Raw genomic sequence first — 18,177 nt, forward strand, 5'->3', positions numbered from 1 at the left:
GTGAAAAATAAAAATGTCCGGAGTAAAGTACGAGGTAGCAAAATTCAATGGAGATAACGGTTTCTCAACATGGCAAAGAAGGATGAGAGATCTGCTCATCCAACAAGGATTACACAAGGTTCTAGATGTTGATTCCAAAAAGCCTGATACCATGAAAGCTGAGGATTGGGCTGACTTGGATGAAAGAGCTGCTAGTGCAATTAGGTTGCACTTATCAGATGATGTGGTAAATAACATCATTGATGAAGACACTGCACGTGGAATTTGGACAAGGTTGGAAAGCCTATACATGTCCAAAACGCTGACAAATAAATTGTACCTGAAGAAGCAGTTATACGCCCTACACATGAGTGAAGGTACGAATTTTTTGTCACATTTAAATGTGTTTAACGGACTAATCACACAGCTTGCCAACCTCGGAGTGAAAATCGAGGAAGAAGATAAAGCCATCTTGCTATTGAACTCGTTGCCATCTTCGTACGATAATTTGGCAACAACTATCCTGCATGGTAAGACTACTATTGAGTTGAAAGATGTCACATCGGCTCTTCTACTCAATGAGAAGATGAGAAAGAAGCCTGAAAATCAAGGACAGGCTCTCATCACAGAAGGTAGAGGCAGGAGTTATCAAAGGAGTTCGAACAACTATGGTAGATCCGGAGCTCGTGGGAAGTCAAAGAACCGATCCAAATCAAGAGTCAGAAATTGCTACAACTGTAATCAACCAGGTCACTAAGACCTTACCAAAGGCCAAGAGGATAAAAAGACAAAAGGAGAAAATATCAGTATCACAACAGAAATCATAGAATAGAATACAACACAATCATGTAGCAGAATTGCAAAAAAAGAATAATATGATCATCTTAATTCTCATCTTAGTACCAGTATTGGCAATTTTAGTTCTTCCTTATTTTTTATTAACTCCTCCAAAACACAACACAGTTGATTAGTTATAGATGCGATTTGTTGTTTTTAGTTTGTAGTTTCCTCGTTAAAACATTGTGTTATAAGCCCAACTTAGCCCTTTCTCATTCCTTCCTTCTCCTTCCCCCTTTTCTTTTCGTTTTTAACACTTTATGAAGATAGGCCCCAAACAAAGTAGAATCAATAATATATTCTGTGATCACATAATCGGGGTCTGAAGAAGTCAGAGAGTAGAGTGTACGCATATCTAATCCTTGTCTTGTGTGAGGAGTTGTTTCCGATAGAATATCAGTTGAAAAAATACTATAAAATTTTGATATACCTGTCTAACTAATTTGTGATTGAAATATATTTGATATCGAGTAATGGGTGAGTTGACAGCTAGATGATCGAGAAAGCCTCAATCTTGTCTACATTGCATATAAATGACACATTTGGGTGAAAATTTGATCAAACTTGCCACATTGTCATGGCATTTTCACAGCTAAACTAAAACTTAAAATATTGGACTCTGATAAGTAAAACACAAATCGGTTAGATTTTACCGTAACAAGATTTAGGCTGTCAAGCACCAGTGGTCTAGTGGTAGAATAGTACCCTGCCACGGTACAGACCCGGGTTCGATTCCCGGCTGGTGCATTCTCTGTATTTTTTTCTTTTCTTCATTTAACAAATTCTGAGCAGCCACAGGTCAATCACTTTTAAACTTGCAATCACTATTCATTTAAAATCTAACCACAAACCAAGCCGAATTTAATCGTTTTGCAAACTTGCAATCACTATTCATAGGTTATATTATAAACTCTAATCTCCAAACTATTAAGCCCAAAAACCTAAAGAAGAACAGCAAAAAAAAAAAAAAAAAACAATTATAATTTTTTCCCCCAATTGTATACATCAATTAACATAACTCATACTACTTCAACTGCCGTGAGATGTAAACTCGGAATATTTTCCAGCAAATCGACGGTGAGCATAGATGCTCTCGGCCGTGGCGGCCGGCTAAAATACTCGTCGACGACGGTGGACAACGGTAGTTTTGCCGCCATACGTTCTCGTGTTTTAAGCCACTTAGCTTGCATGTATTTTTGTTTTCTCCATGGTCCAATGTGCATTTTCTTATCCTTCATGCATTTCTTCGCTGCTGCGCACAAAATCTTGATCAACGATAATAATCTCTCAATTTTTCCAACGAAGACTTCTGGTAAACATTTTACTAATCGATTGTATTCTTCACATGCTCTTGCCATCTCAAACTCAGCTCGAAAATTTAGCTCGATGATAACTCTTATTTCTCCTTTTTTAGGATTTGAAGAATCGATTACATCTATAAATGTATGTTCACCTGTAACATGGTAAATAAAAATATTAATTAGATGTTATTCTAGACATTTTTTAACTTGCCACTAATTAATTAGATACCAATGATAATGATAGGGTGGAAAAAACAATATAAGCTTTTAACTAGTTCTATGCATAAAAATCATGATATACTTCACTTACGTGGCTAATTAAAAACAACAATGTCTTGATAAAAAAACAAGTAACTAAAGAAAAAGATATGATTTTGTTTGATTTTTTATATATTTAAGGAGATCATTTCTCAAGTCTTTGTCATTCATTTGTTCTTAAGGGATAGCCACAAACAATTAATTTTCCAGCTGTATATATATAAAAGAAATATATATCATAGCCACAAATATCAAGACTATGTCATTGCCATACACTTGAGATTTTTAGATGGATGTCATTCTCAGAGATAATTATTTATTCAAATATATTAAGTTAGATTAATAGTTGGTGTTGAAGTTGTTCATCTAGATATAAAGTAATCATTTATATATTAAAAAGAATTTGTCTTTTACTAATTAAGTAATAATTTTTCAACCAGAGGCAGATCTCATATTTTTGAGTTTTTAGGGTTTTGGATTCGGAAAATAATAGCTTATTGGGTTCTGAATAAATTATTTATAAATATTTTGTGAATTTCTTAATACTTAATAATAGAACTATAGCGCTCCCCTATTTCCAACAATAGTTAAAAAACATAGATTTAAGAATTAAATAATTAATTACCTGATGGAATATCTGGAGAGCTTCTCCATTTGGACTTGCAAATTGCAGAGTTGAAACCAGCAATTTGTAAACGATTACACACCTCCTTCATAAGGCAGTTCCGGCAGCCGTCGTCGGCGGTTTTCCGGCAAGTGCAGATTCCATTATTAATCTCAGGCGACTCTTTTGCTTCTTTTACTGTCTCTTTTGTAATGGTTCGGATTTGTGATTCTAATGTAGTAGTCCGATATAATATACCCTACAATTCAAATAGCAAAAATAGTTAAATTACATATCCCCTAATTAATTATGCATGAACTAACTAGAACTAACGTAATAAAAATTCTTTACACTACACGTAATTGTTCATAATATAATTGAGTAATTTACAGCCCGGTGCACAAAACATCTCGTGTTCATACAGGGTCCGGGAAAGGGCGTCAATTCAAGGCTGATATAGACAATCTACCCTAATGCCAGGGGCGGATGTAGAGCAAACGGTACGGGTTCCCGTGAACCCAGTAACTTTTGCATAGACCATGTATTTATACTAAAAAAATCATTAAAAGTATAAGAATATTTAGCTTGGAACCCAGTTCGTTGGTCCAGTTATCATATAGATTAACCTGAGATTCTTATAGGAACACATAAGCTTATAATTCTGGATACGTCAATCCTAATGCAAGCATTAATTAGTGGCTGCTTTCATGGTTCGAACCCGTGACTATAAGTAATATGAAGACAACTTTACTATTAATAGTATAAAAAAAGTATATTACCAGTGTATATAAGTTAATATGAAAGAGAAAGGAAAATATTAGGAAATAATGCCTTTTAAAAATTGGAGTTAACGGGTAGGAGAAAATCAAGGAAATGAATACATAATGAGCTATATTCGGAAAAAAGAATCAATTCTAAAAATGGACCCTTAATTAATCACTAATTTCAAAGTTCTACTTTGTTAATACAATCTTGAAAAATTATTCAATGGAACTTTCTTTGATTCTCTATTGATGAAAGCTTCTCTCCTCCTAATGTTACAAACAAAAGTTTTCAAAATTTTCCCATAAAATCAGAAAACTTTCATCAATTCAACATTATACTTATTCATTAATAAATAAAAATAAAAATAAGAAGAATAAGAAAGAAAGGAGAAAACATACTTGTAAAAGCTGATGTTGAGTTTCCCAAAATTGATTATCTTCAACATTTTCGGAACCTTCTTTATCTTCATCATCTTCTTCTTCATTTTCACCACAAAAATCAACACCAATACTTTCCGGCGACTCGTCGTCGAGAAACCCGAACACCGTATCGGAGATATTTATCGTCGGATCACCGGAAAACACCATTAATTCCGGTATATCACACGTCAAAATCCGATGATTCAATGGTTTCCTAGCCATTACTCTAACCATAATAACCCTAATTCTTTATTAGGAATAAATAAAAAGAAAAGCTTACTAAGCTTTTGTTACAATATTTGTAATGTGACTAATTTAATTCTAGAATTGGCTTTATATAGTACCAAAATTTTGGGGAAAAAATAGTGGACAATTTTGTCCTTTTGGACAAATAACTACTCAAGGGGAGCCTACCATTATCTTAATTGGTAGGACCAAAACAGCATGGATCCACGTCAGTCCATGTCTACTATTTTGATCTCTTTCCTAAAAAATATTCACCTATTTTCATGGATATATACTCGAATATTCTAGTATTGAAAAATCTGATTTTTTAAGTTGGATTTATGTTATACTCGAATAATGTGGATCAATCAATTGCAAGAGTATTTCCTATTCTTTTAGATTATCAACTCAATTTTATCATAATTAGATGCAAGAGTTGTGTAAAATTGAGATTATTTTCTTACTTTTCTTATCAAATCGGGGACTCGTGAAGCTTATTAATTGAGAGAAGACGGTCCAAATTTACTAATATATTATTCGAAATTTTTCAATTTTGCCGGCTGCTTCATTTTGGTCCATAAATATCAATGCAGTTAGCAAATCGTCTAGTATTTATCATTAATGCAGATTTTAGCTCAAAATGAATGCACTTCATGTGTCAAATTCTTTGAGGAAAAAAGGTCGTATTCCTCCAATATTGTCTATTGTTTAAAACTATTTTCAAAGTTGAAATTTTGCTAAGGGTAAAGAGGTAAAACGATACATTTTTCTAACGACGAGGGAATGAGGCTAGGAGATGAATACCAAAAATTACTACTAGTGTATAGTAGATTTGTGTGAGTGAATTAATCTGTCGAAAATAAATTTAATCAATAGAATAAGCGGTAGACAAAGGATAAAATAACTGATTAATTTGTTGGTGCGAGAGATTATTTTTACCTGATTAAGCTTTATTAACTCAATCTTTTTCTTAAACTCAATTAAATACGCATATCATATCCTTAACTCATGGGGGGTGACCCACACCGAGGTAGGTCTACACGTGGCAAAACATGGGTCGTTCAAATGAAGTGGGTCCAGCTTGAGTTTCCACCTAACATCAAATTGGTGAGTGGGGTATCCCAATAGAGACCGATTCAAAATTTAAGTTTTATGAGTTTAATTTTTAAAGTTTTTACTATTAAACTTATTATATTTTTAAATTGTAGGTTCATATCTACTATTTAATAAATTTTTACTCTCACCGAAAAAATTATATAAACCAATACTAATAAGCTGCATCCACCCCTGAGCCAAAAAGAGATAAAAAAAAAAAAAAAAAGGTTTTTAGTAGGGTTTAGATGATTGATGTGGGAATCTTTACACCATATGCGGCATTCTGCCAATGGTTTATGCTTTTGAATGTGTGGACAAAATTGCCTATCTATAAAAGAGAAATCTAGAATGGTAATATGAGCATTATTATCATTTTGAGTGTGCCATTATTTGTAAAGTATTCAAGATTAGATTTAATTGTTATTAACCTAAATAATTTTATTTAAATTTTTTATTTTATTCTTAATGATTGGTTTTTTCTTGGCCGTGAATTTCCCATATGCTTAAAAGTAGTACTGGTATTATTCTTGTATTTTCTTATTCCTAGTTCTTTATTATTACATATTGTGTTATTTACTTTCATGGTCCTATTACATTGTTATTGCTATTGTTTATTATTTTATTTTCACTTTTTCTTGAGCTGATGGTCTATCAGAAACAACATCTCCACCTTCACAAGATAGAGTATACATTACCCTCCTCAGACCTCACATGTGGGATTATACAGTGTTTGTTGTTGTTATTGTTGTTGTTGTTGTCTTAATGATAATTTTTATACACAGAAATGTTATTATATATATAATATTATAAATTTTAAAATTTTATAATCTCATAAATATTATGATATATTGTCACGACCTGAATTTCCACCGTCGGGACCGTGATGGGGCCTAATATCGCACTCGCTAGGCAAGCCAACGTTAGAGTTATATTCATCTTTTCCCTTTATATTTTTATAGTTAAAATTAACAAAATTAAATCTAACAGAAATAAACGCGAAAGTACTTAATAAGCCGGTTATCCATATATTATTAACAATACCAAAACTATTACCACCCAGAAACTGATGTCACAATCTACGAACATACTAAGAACATCTACAAGTATTAGTTTGAAAGAAAAGTACACCTGTCTCGAAAGAAGATAAAACATGAAAGTAGAAACATAGGAGGGGACGCCAGGGCCTGCGGACGCCTGCAGGACTACCTTGGGTCTCCTTGATAAATGCCTGAAACCGACCTCTCGATCAGCCACAACCAGCTTCAAAATCTGCACAGAAAGTGCAGAGTGCAATATCAGTACAACCGGCCCCATGTACTGGTAAGTGACGAGCCTAACCTCGACGAGGTAGTGACGAGGCTACTGTGGGGCATTTACAATATAACCTGCATACAGTATATAATAAAGTAAAAAGGAAGTACGGAATGAAATGGAACAGTAACTTGCAATAAATAAATACGGAACTCAATTATCTTGCCAGTACTCAACTGAAACCAATCCTTAAAGGAGTTACAATGTTACTGTTACATTTCGCGTTTTCATACATTAAAGTTTCGTCTTTAGTTAACCGACGTAGACTCGGGGATGAGATTACCTTGAGGTTAACGTATTTATGCCATTTATAACAAGCGATAAGTAAGTGTCGTGAAGGATAAAGGGTACACGAATTAAAGAAAACGAATTTCGTTGAAGGTGGCCGATTTGGGATAAAATACGAGTCGAGCGATAATACAAGATAATTATGGAATAGTACCATGCAAGGTACCATATGACCATGGTAGTATGATGTATAAAGTATAGTAAAAATAAGTAGAATTTTAAGTAATTTGAGGTAATTATTAATTATGCGGGTAATTGTTTAATTATCGGGTAGCAGGACATTACCTAGTTAGCTATTAAATTATGGGATAAGACCAACACCCCCAAAACGTGGCATTAAATAAGATAACCAAACATATGACTAAGGGTCATATGATCTTTAGGTGTCAAACTAACAATTAGCCACTTTTACAAAAGCTTTTAACAAAGCTTCATTTCCATGTCTTGAATAAAAAGACATAAAATCAAAGCATTATTTATTTTTCCTACAATTTGAACTTAGAAATGAATGAATATTTAAGAAGTTCTACAACAAACGGAACGTACAATTCTTCAACAACAAAGTTCTGATCTAAACACTTGATTAACAAAAATTCTTGCAATTAAGTTCTCCTACAAGGTTCCAACGAGAATTTTTAAGAATTGTAGCAACGTAAAATTTTGCGGGTCTAAAGGAGTACGGTACAATCTTCTCCAAGAATATTATACGGAGTTTTCCCTACTCCAGGTATGTTAATGCTATGCCTTCTTTCTTTTTGGCATGATCCAAATAATACAAATAAAATGAGCACAATACGCAACTTTCATAAATGACTCTATTCATAGAAATACTAGGGGTGTATATATTCTCGATCCCCAGGTGAATTCTTATTATATCTACTGTTCATGGGTCTAGAAAAATACGTATTTGATAAAGTTTATCCGAAATGTATATTAATTTTTATGGTATTCCGAGAAAAATCTTATTAACGTATTTCTTATGCATTTCACGCATTGCATTCATTTATACTGATCCATGACCAGATGGCGTTATATACGCGTATATATGTAAATATATGTATATGGGATATGAGAAAAGGTTACGTCGTTATATACGTACCACCACCTGATCAGTTGGTATATGTTGATGAAGTTGCCCATAGTGGCCGGGACGAAATGATGGGATGCCCTCAAAGGCTTGATGATATTATGTACACTTATACCTATGCATGATATGACATTTATATGCGCGTGCATGACATTATAAATGTTTTAGGATTTACAAAGTTATTCAGATTTACAGATGGATTTCTTTATTCCATATTTTATATATGTCTCTCATGTATTGATTTTCTTTCCTTAAATACTCAGTACATTATTCGTATTGACGCCCTATTTTCCGAGGCCTGCGTTTCATGCCCGCAGGTGCAGGTAGGCAAGTCGACGGTCCCCCTTCTTAGGATCCTTAATCAACGAGAGTTGGCATACTCCACTTGATCCGGAGATGTTCTTGATTTTGGTGCGATATATATATATATATATATAGGTATGACGTGGCTCAGTCCCATCTTTGTACAATGGTATTTCTATTAGAGGTCTGTAGACAGATGTGTGCAGTTGGATATAGGGCTGCTTATCGGGCGGATTGGGCGATTATTTACTCTTAACGGTTTAGTTTATCGGTTATCGGCTTTTAAATGTATTAATCTGCTAGCCACCCGATAAGATATCAGGCGAATTGGTATCGGTTTAGCTCTTATCGGGCGGTTTATCGGCCTAATTCAATCAAAATAAAATAAAATTTAGTCTCTGTATGTTTATATAGGTGGTCGACATACTAAGAGGGATGAAGAAGAAGAGATACCGTGATGGGTAAATCATCTGTCTAGAATTTTACTTATGTTTATGCACATTGGCCTTAGTCCATGTGAAAGATTTCCAATTGGCCGTTGTTAAAATAAATGTTAGTCATGCTTAGAATTCTAGGATGACTTAAAACCCAGGCAAAGTTGATGAAGTAGTGGTGTAACCGGTATTGTTATCTTGTTTCAGACAGCAAATTCTATCTTTTGTCACAGTTAGATGACTCTTTTTATTTGTTTTTTTAATTCTAATTCACATTGATAGAGTACTGGAGGAAGAAGGGTTTTTAATTATTTAATATATATATGGATAAAAATAAATTATATATGTATATATATATTCTTAACAGGTTAACGGATTATCCATTAAGAAAATCGAATAATTCGCCCCAAACCGATAAGCCGTTAATAAAAAAATTTCAATCTGTTCCCCGTCTGTTAAACCGTTAATCCGATACCAATAAGCCATTAAGCTTCGATTTCGGTTCGGTTTTCGGTTTCAGTTCGATTTTGAACACCCATACTGGATAGTATGTGGCCTTATCGGCTTTCAGTTTTGGGTATATATTTGTCTATCGCGGCCTTGTCGGCTCGTACACTGTAATCTGCACGTATATGTATGTGTGTATTTGGACAGGTTTTCCTCGTGCATGTTACTCTCATAATTCAACAGATATTATTCATGTTTATATCTTAGTCGTATACTTAAGGGTGTTCAACAGGCAGGACTCGAGCACTCGTCGCGGCCCATCGGTTTGGGTCATGACAACTACAGAATAAAATCACAGCAGAGGAAGAATACATAAGCAACAAAATGATGCGGCGCGCATCCCGATCCTACCATATCATCAGTAACAATATGAACATTCACCCTTATTACTCCTGTTGTGGCGTGCAACCCGATCCCACCAGTCCACCCTTATTACTCCTCAATACATCACCTTTATTCCTCTTGTTGTGGCGTGCAACTCAATTATACCTGTCCACCCTTATTACTCATGTTGTGGCGCGCAACCCTATCCCATCAGACAATCATATTTCACCCTTATTCCTTCTGTTGCGGCGTGCAACCCGATCCAATCATATCAGTACCAATCACACAATAAGAACAAGTATTTCACATTTTGGCTCAAAATCCTCCACAAGATTTATGCCTCAAACCCAAAACAAACGGAAAGCTATACAATTATGAGACTTCATCAATTAATACTAGACAGCGAGGCCAACAAAAATGTACCATGAAACACCGGTAAACCAATTTAAACCAATAACGTGACACAATGAACTACGGAACAATTAATACCTCTAATAAAGAAAACAACATCTAACAAGAAGCAATTAAACATGAAAGCACCAATAAGCATGAAGTAGTTAAGACAGGAAAACAATATATTAGGAACGGGGAAGGGAATAGGCTAAACAAATAATTTGGCGGCACATAGGTACTCCTTACCACACCTACACGCCACAAACATGGAATTTCAGATAACAATTAAGTCGGGAATCTCTAATCCCTCGAGTCAAAGTTAGACCAAACACTTACCTTGCCTTCACGGGCCACTCAAAGCTCAATCACAGCTTTTCCTTTCACACCGGCCTTCGAACCAATAGAATCTAGCAAATTACCAACCAAACGATTCAATTTAAGCCTCAGGAACTACCCACGATAGCAAGGAATTCAATTCAAGCCATTTTTGAAAAAGTCAACAAAAGTCAACATCCGGGCCCGCTTGGTCCAAACCCGAAACTCAGACCAAAACCCGATTATTCATTCACCCCCGAGCTCGAAAATACAATTGGTTTTGGAATCCGACCTCAATTTGAGATCTAAATCCCCAAATTTCAAAATTTCTAAGTTTTACCCAAAAATCCCCAATTCCACCATGAAAACCCTAGATTCTCGGATAAAATCTTGTAAAAAGAGGTAAAAGAGTAAAAGAAATGAGTTAAGAATCACTTATTTGTGATTTGGGGAAGAAAAGTGTTTGAAAAATCGCCTCTTATGTTTTAGGGTTTGAAAAATTGAAAAATGAATGAAAAATCCCGTTTATATAGCACTCTTCTCACCTATACTATGCGGTTCGCGAAATTTCGGGCGCGATCGCGAACCTCCACCGTGGTCCACGATATTATGGGTGCGGTCGCGAAACCTGAGCCTTACCCTATCGCGGTCCGCGAAGTCCCCACCACTGCCGCATTCTTCTACGGCGGTCCTCGAATTTCACTCTGCGGTTGCACTCCTGAGACCTGCAATTTCTGCAACTATCCGACACCAGGTCATTTTTCTTAGTCTAGACATCTTGTAGCCTATCCGAAACTCACTCGAGTCCTCGGGGCTCAAAACCAAACACGCACACAAGTCTTAACACATCATATGAACTTGCTTGGACAATCAAATCGCAAAAATAACACCAAGAACTACGAATTTAACACCAAATTGCATGAAAGTTTCAAGATAGTTTCAAAACTTCTATTTTCTCAACCAAAGGTCTGAATCACGTTAAATCAGTTCTGTTTTTCACCAAATTTCACAGACATGACTTAAATATTATATTAAACCTGTATCGGGCGTCGGAACTAAAATACGAGCCCGATACCAACGAGATCAAACATTAACCATTTTCTCAAAAATATTATAATTTCAGTCTTACAATTTTCATCATAAATTTATTTCTCGGGATAGAGACCTCGGAATAAGATTCCGGGCATACGCCCAAGTCCCATATTTTAATACGGACCCACCGGGACCGTCAGAATACAAGTTTGGATCCATTAACCCAAAACGTTGACCAAAGTCAACAAAAATCACTTTTTAGGCCAAATATTGTTATTTCATAAATTTTCCACATAAAGGCTTTCCGGAATTACGCCCGAACTGCGCATGCAAATCGAGGAGAGATAAAATGAGATTTTTAAGGCCTCGGAACATGGAATCGAGTTCTAAAACATAAGATGACCTTTTGGGTCATCATATTATCCATCTCTAAAACTATGGTTCGTCCTCGAACGGACCTAGAAAGGTACCTGATTCGGTGAAAAGATGGGGATATCTACTCTGCATATTGAACTCGGACTCCTAGATAGTTGCCTTAATAGGCTGACCTCTCAACTGCACATATACCGAATGATAACTCTTCGATCTCTACCGACAAACCTGCCGGTCTAAAATGGCTACCGGCTCCTCCTCATAGGTCAAACCTGGTCCAACTGGACAGTGCTGAAGTCTAACACGTGGGATGGATCGACGTGATAGTTCTGAAGCATGGACACATGAAACATTGGATGCATTACTGATAAGCCTGGTGGCAATGCAAGTCTATAAGCCACCTCTCCCACTCGATCAAGAATCTCAAAAGGCCTGATGAACCTATGGCTTAACTTTTCCTTCTTCCCAAACTGCATCACACTCTTCATAGGTGACACCCGAAGTAATACTCTGTCTCCGACCATGAATGCCACGCCACAAACCTTATGGTCGACATAACTCTTCTGCTTGTACTGAGTTGTACGAAGTCTATCCTGAATGATCTTAACCTTATCCAAGGCACCTGTACTAAATCTGTACCCAATAACAGAGCCTCCCCTGACTCAAACCACCCAACTGGCGATCGACACTATCTACCATACAACGCCTCATAGGGAGCCATCTGGATGCTCGACTAATAACTGTTGTTATAGGCAAACTCAGCCAACAACAAGAACTGATCCCAAGAACCTCCAAAGTTAATAACACAGGCGCAACGCATATCCTCCAAGATTTGAATGGTACACTCGGACTGTCCGTCCATTTGAAAATGAAATGCTATGCTCAACTCGACCCGCATATACAACTCATGTTATACTGCCCTCCAGAAATACGAGGTAAACTACGTACCTCAATCAAAAATGATAGATACGGGCACACGATGGAGACGAACGATCTCACAGAAATAAATCTCTACCAACCGCTCCGAAGAATAGAAAACTGCCACAGGAATGAAATGCACTGATTTGGTCAGCCTATCCACAATAACCCATACCGCGTCAAACTTCCTTTGAGTCCGTGGGAGTCCAACAACGAAATCCAAAGTCATACGCTCCCACTTCCATTCAGGAATCTCAATCTTCAGAAGCAAACCAACAGGTCTCTGATGCTCGTACTTTACTTGCTGGAAATTTAAACACCGAGCTACATATGTAATGATATCTTTCTTCATCCTCCTCCACCAATAATGCTGCCGCAAGTCTTGATATATCTTGGCGGCGCCCAGATGAATAGAATATTGGGAACTGTGGGCCTCTTCTAGAATTAACTCACGAAGCCCGTCCACATTAGGCACACAAACACGACCCTGCATCCTCAAAACTCCATCATCTCCAACTATAACTTGCTTGGCACCACCATGCCGCACTGTGTCCCTAAGGAAAAGCAAATGAGGGTAATTATACTGCCGATCTCTGATACGCTCAAATAAGGAAGACCGAGCAACTGTAAAAGTTAGAACACGGCTGGGCTCCGAAACATCCAACCTCACGAACTGATTGGCCAAAGCCTTAATATCTAAAGCAAGTGGTCTCTCACCGACTGGAATATATGCAAGGCTGCCCCTACTAGCTGACTTCCTACTCAAAGCATCGGTCACCATATTGGCCTTCTCGGGATGATACAAGATGGTGATATCATAGTGTTTCAATATCTCTAACCACCTTCTCTGCCTCAAATTGAGCTTCTTTTGTTTGAATAAATACTGCAAACTCTTATAATCCGTGAACACCTCACATGACATGCCATATAGGTAGTGCCTCCAAATCTTTAGCACAAGCACAATGGCTGCTAGCTCCAAGTCATGACTAGATAATTCTTCTCGTGAATCTTCAATTGCCGGGAAGCATATGCAATAACATTGCCACCCTGTATGAATAACGCACTAAGTCCAATACGAGATGCATCACAATATATTGTATAGGGCCCTGAACCTGTAGGCAACACCAACACCAGTGTCATAGTTAAAGCTATCTTGAGCTTCTAAAAGCTCGCCTCGCACTTGTCCGACCATCTAAATGGGGCACTCTTCTGGGTTAGCCTAGTCTTCGGGGCTGTTATAGATGAAAACCCATCCATAAACCGAGGTAATAACCCGCCAATCCCAAGAAACTTCGGATCTCTATAGTTGATGTGGGTCTAGGCCAGTCCTTGACTGCCTTAATCTTCTTAGGATCCACCTAAATGCCCTCTGCTGATACAACGTGACCCAAGAAAGCAACTGAACTCAACCAAAATTCACATTTCGGAAACTTAGCATATAACTGGTTGTCTCTCAGAGTTTGAAGAACGATCCGAAGATGCTGCTCGTGCTCCTCTCGATTGGGGGAGTAGATCAAGATATCATTAATAAAAACAATCACGAATGGAATCCAGATAAGGCTTGAACACCCGATTCATCAAATCCATAAATGTTGCTAGGGCATTTGTCAAGCCAAATGACATCACTAGGAACTCATAATGCCCATATCGAGTCCGAAAAGCTGTCTTAGGGACGCCAGATGCCCTAATTCTCAACTGATGGTAGCCAGACCTCAAATTGATCTTCAAAAACATCTTGGCACCCTGAAGGTGATCAAATAAGTCATCAATCCTCAGCAATGGATACTTGTTCTTGATGGTGACTTTGTTCAACTGCCGATAGTCTATGGACATCCTCATTGACCCATCCTTCTTCTTTACAAACAATACTGTCTCACTCCAAGGCGCGACACTAGGTCTAATAAAGCCCTTATCAAGCAAATCTTGCAACTACTCCTTCAATTCTTTCAACTCAGGCGGGTACATACGATATGGCTGAGTGGAAATGGGCTGAGTGCCTGGAGCTAAATCAATGCAAAAGTCAATATCTCTATCAGGTGGCATCCCCGACAGGTCTGCAGGAAATACCTCAGGAAACTCCCGAACAACTGGTACAGAATCTATGGGATGAACCTCCACACTAGAATCACAAACATAAGCTAAATAAGCCAAACACCCCTTCTCAACCATACACCGAGTCTTTATATAAGAAATAACCCTACTGGTAGAATGACCAGGAGTCCCCATCCACTCCAATCGAGGCAACCCCGGCAATGCTAAGGTCACGGTTTTGGCGTGACAATCCAATATGGCATGATAAGGTGAAAGACAATCCATCCCAAAAATGACATCGAAATCAACCATATCGAGAAGTAGGAGATCTACGTTGGTTTTAAGACCCCCAATAATAACCTCACACGAACGATAGACACGATCTACAACATAATCCCTCACCGGTGTGGACACATATATGGGATCACTCAAAGAATCATGAGGCATAACCAAATATGAAGCAAAATATAAGACACATAGGAGTATGCAGACCCTGGATCAAGTAGAACTGACGCATCTCTACTACAAACTGAAACAGTACCTGTGATAACAGCATCGGATGCCCCAGTCTCAAGCCTGGCTTGGAAAGCATAACATCGGGGCTGGGCCCACCACTCTGAACCATATCCCTGGAACGACCTCCTATTGGCTGGCCTCCACCTTTAGCAGCCTGTCCTCCACCTCTAACGGCCTGACCTCCACCTCTAGCGGGCTGACCCCTACCTCTAGCTGGCTAAGCGGGCGGTGCTGAAATCATTGCACGAGAACCCTGTTGCTGTGACTGAACACCTACTAATCTTGGACAGTTCCTTCGAATATGCCCATACTAACCACAATCGAAATATACATCCTGATACTACGGCTGAGGAAACTGAGGCTGACCCTGACGGGTCGGCTGGCCACGATAATAACTCTAAAGAGGAGGTGCTCTGATAGGAGCTGGCGACCCTCTAAAGCTCCATGAGATGTTTGAAGTGCTGAATGAAATGGCCTGGGAGGATGGCCCCTACCAAAAGTACCTCGACCTCCAGATGAGGTCCCACTAAATCTACTAGAGTGATGCGGCCTCTTGTCAGGATCCTGACCACTCCTCTGTGATAGAACCATCTCAACTCGTCTGGCCACATTGGCTGCATCTTGGAAAGAAATCTCACTCCATGTCTCCTTAGCCATTTGCAATATGATAGGCTGATCGAATCCCTCAATAAACCTCCTCACCCTCTCTCTCTCTCTCGGTAGGAAGTATAAGAAGAGCATGGCGGGCCAAATCAACAAATCTTGTCTTGTACTGATTGACAGTCATAGAACCCTGCCGAAGGCGCTCGAACTGCCTCCGATAGTCCTCTCTCTAAGTAATAGGAAGATACTTCTCTATAAATAGCTGAGAGAGCTGATCCTAGGTCAAAGCAAGCGACCCAGCTGGTCTAGCCAAACAAAATCCCTCCACCATTTGTTGGTGGAACCTGATAGATGAAAAGTAGCAAAGTCGACCCCATTGGTCTCCACTATCCCCATGTTCCGTAACACCTCGTGACAACTATCTAGATAGTCCTGGAGATCCTCTGAAGATGTACCGCCATAGGTAGTGGTGAGAGCTTGGTAAACCTATCCAATCTCCATAAAGCCTCAGAAGACATAGTTGATCCATCGTCGGTCTATGTTGCAACACCCGACGGAACTACCCCAACTAGATGAGCTGCTGGAGTCTGAAATTGGGGAGCCATCTGCTCCGGAGTGTGAGTAGCGGGAGTCTGGGCTCCTCCCCCAGCCTGAGAGACGGTTGGTGCTACAGGGAATGTGCCGGCCTGAGTAACACTCTCCATAAGGACCACTAGACGGACCAAAGCATCCTGAAGTACCGGGGTAACGATGAACCTCTTTGGAACCTGAGCTACCCTTGCTAGAACGGTCTGGGCCGGAGCCTCCTCATCAAGCTCTACCTGAGGCTCCGTCGCTGGTGCTACTGCTCGAGCTCTAGGCTGAGCCCTGCCCCTACCTCGGCCTCAAGCACGGTCTCAGCCTCGTCCTCTGCCCCTCGTAGGAGCTGTCACTGAGGCTCGGGCTGTTGATCAGCTGATGAAGCGGTACATGTTCTCGCCATCTGCGAAGGAACACGAGAAGAGAATTCAATTAGCATTGGGAAACCAAATCGCACGATTGAGAAGAATAGAAGTGAAATTGTTCGTAACTCTGTAGCCTCTAGGGGGAAAAGTACAAACGTCTCCATGCCAATCCCTCAGACTCTACTAAGCTTGTTCGTGAATTGTAAGACCTAGGCAAGCTCTGATACCAATTTGTCACGACCCAGATTTCTCACTGTTGGGTCTGTGATGACGCCTAACATCGCACTCGCTAGGCAAGCTAACATTAAAGTTATATTCACCTTTTCCATTTACATTATTATAGTTAAAATTAACAAAGTTAAATCCAACAGAAATAAATACGGAAGTACTTAATAAGTCGGTTATCCATATACTATTAGCAATACCTAAACTATTACCACCCAGAAACTGGTGTCACAATCCACGAACATACTAAGAATATCTACAAGTATTAGTGTGAAAGAAAAGTACATTTGTCTCGAAAGAAGATAAAACAGGAAAGTAGAAACATAGGAGGGGACGCTAGGGCCTGCGGACGCCTGCAGGACTACCTTGGGTCTCCTTGATGAATGCCTGTAACCGACCTCTCGATCAGCCACAACCAGCTCCAAAATCTGCACAGAAAATGCAGAGTACAATATCAGTACAACTGACCACATGTACTGGTAAGTGCCGAGCCTAACCTTGATGAGGTAGTTGCGAGGCTACGACGGGGCATTTTCAATATAACCTGCATACAGTATAAAATAAAGCAAAAAGGAAGTACGGAACGAAATGGAATAGTAACTTGCAATAAATAAATACGGAACTCAATTATCTTGCCACTACTCAGCTATAACCAATCCTTAAGAGAGTTACAATGCTACAGAATAAAATCATAGCAGAGGAAAAATAAATAAGCAGTAAAATGATGCGGCGCGCATCCCGATTCCACCATATCATTAGGAACAATATGAGCATTCACCCTTATTACTCCTGTTGTGGTGTGCAACCCGATCCCACCAGTTCACCCTTATTACTCCTCAATATATCACCCTTATTCCTCCTGTTGCGGCGTGCAACCCGATCCCACCTATCCACCCTTATTACTCCTGTTGCGGTGCGCAATCCGATCCCACCAGACAATCACATTTCACTCTTATTCCTCCTGTTGCGACGTGCAACTTGATCCCGCCATATCAGTACCAATCACACAATAAGAACAAGTATTTCACAATTTGGCTCAAAACCTTCCACAGGATTTATGCCTCAAACCCAAAACAAAACGGAAAGTTATA

At 38.7% G+C, this 18,177-nt stretch overlaps 1 protein-coding gene and 1 non-coding gene across 2 annotated transcripts; one reads left to right on the forward strand and one right to left on the reverse strand.

Moving 5' to 3' along the window:
- The first annotated feature begins 1,492 nt into the window (after positions 1–1,492).
- TRNAG-GCC (transfer RNA glycine (anticodon GCC)) lies at positions 1,493–1,563 on the forward strand. Its single transcript has one exon. It is a non-coding gene; the product is annotated as a tRNA-Gly (tRNA).
- Positions 1,564–1,619: 56 nt separating this feature from the next.
- LOC104230646 (uncharacterized) lies at positions 1,620–4,472 on the reverse strand. The gene is made up of 3 exons (XM_009783510.2): positions 4,143–4,472; positions 3,001–3,238; positions 1,620–2,269 (listed from the first exon to the last, which is right to left on the reverse strand). Exons 1-3 carry the CDS (start codon positions 4,395–4,397, stop codon positions 1,836–1,838), a joined length of 927 nt encoding a protein of 308 aa, XP_009781812.1. The 5' UTR covers positions 4,398–4,472; the 3' UTR covers positions 1,620–1,835.
- Positions 4,473–18,177: the final 13,705 nt, after the last annotated feature.

Source organism: Nicotiana sylvestris, chromosome 9 (assembly GCF_000393655.2).
Source record: "Nicotiana sylvestris chromosome 9, ASM39365v2, whole genome shotgun sequence".
NCBI lineage: Eukaryota > Viridiplantae > Streptophyta > Magnoliopsida > Solanales > Solanaceae > Nicotiana > Nicotiana sylvestris.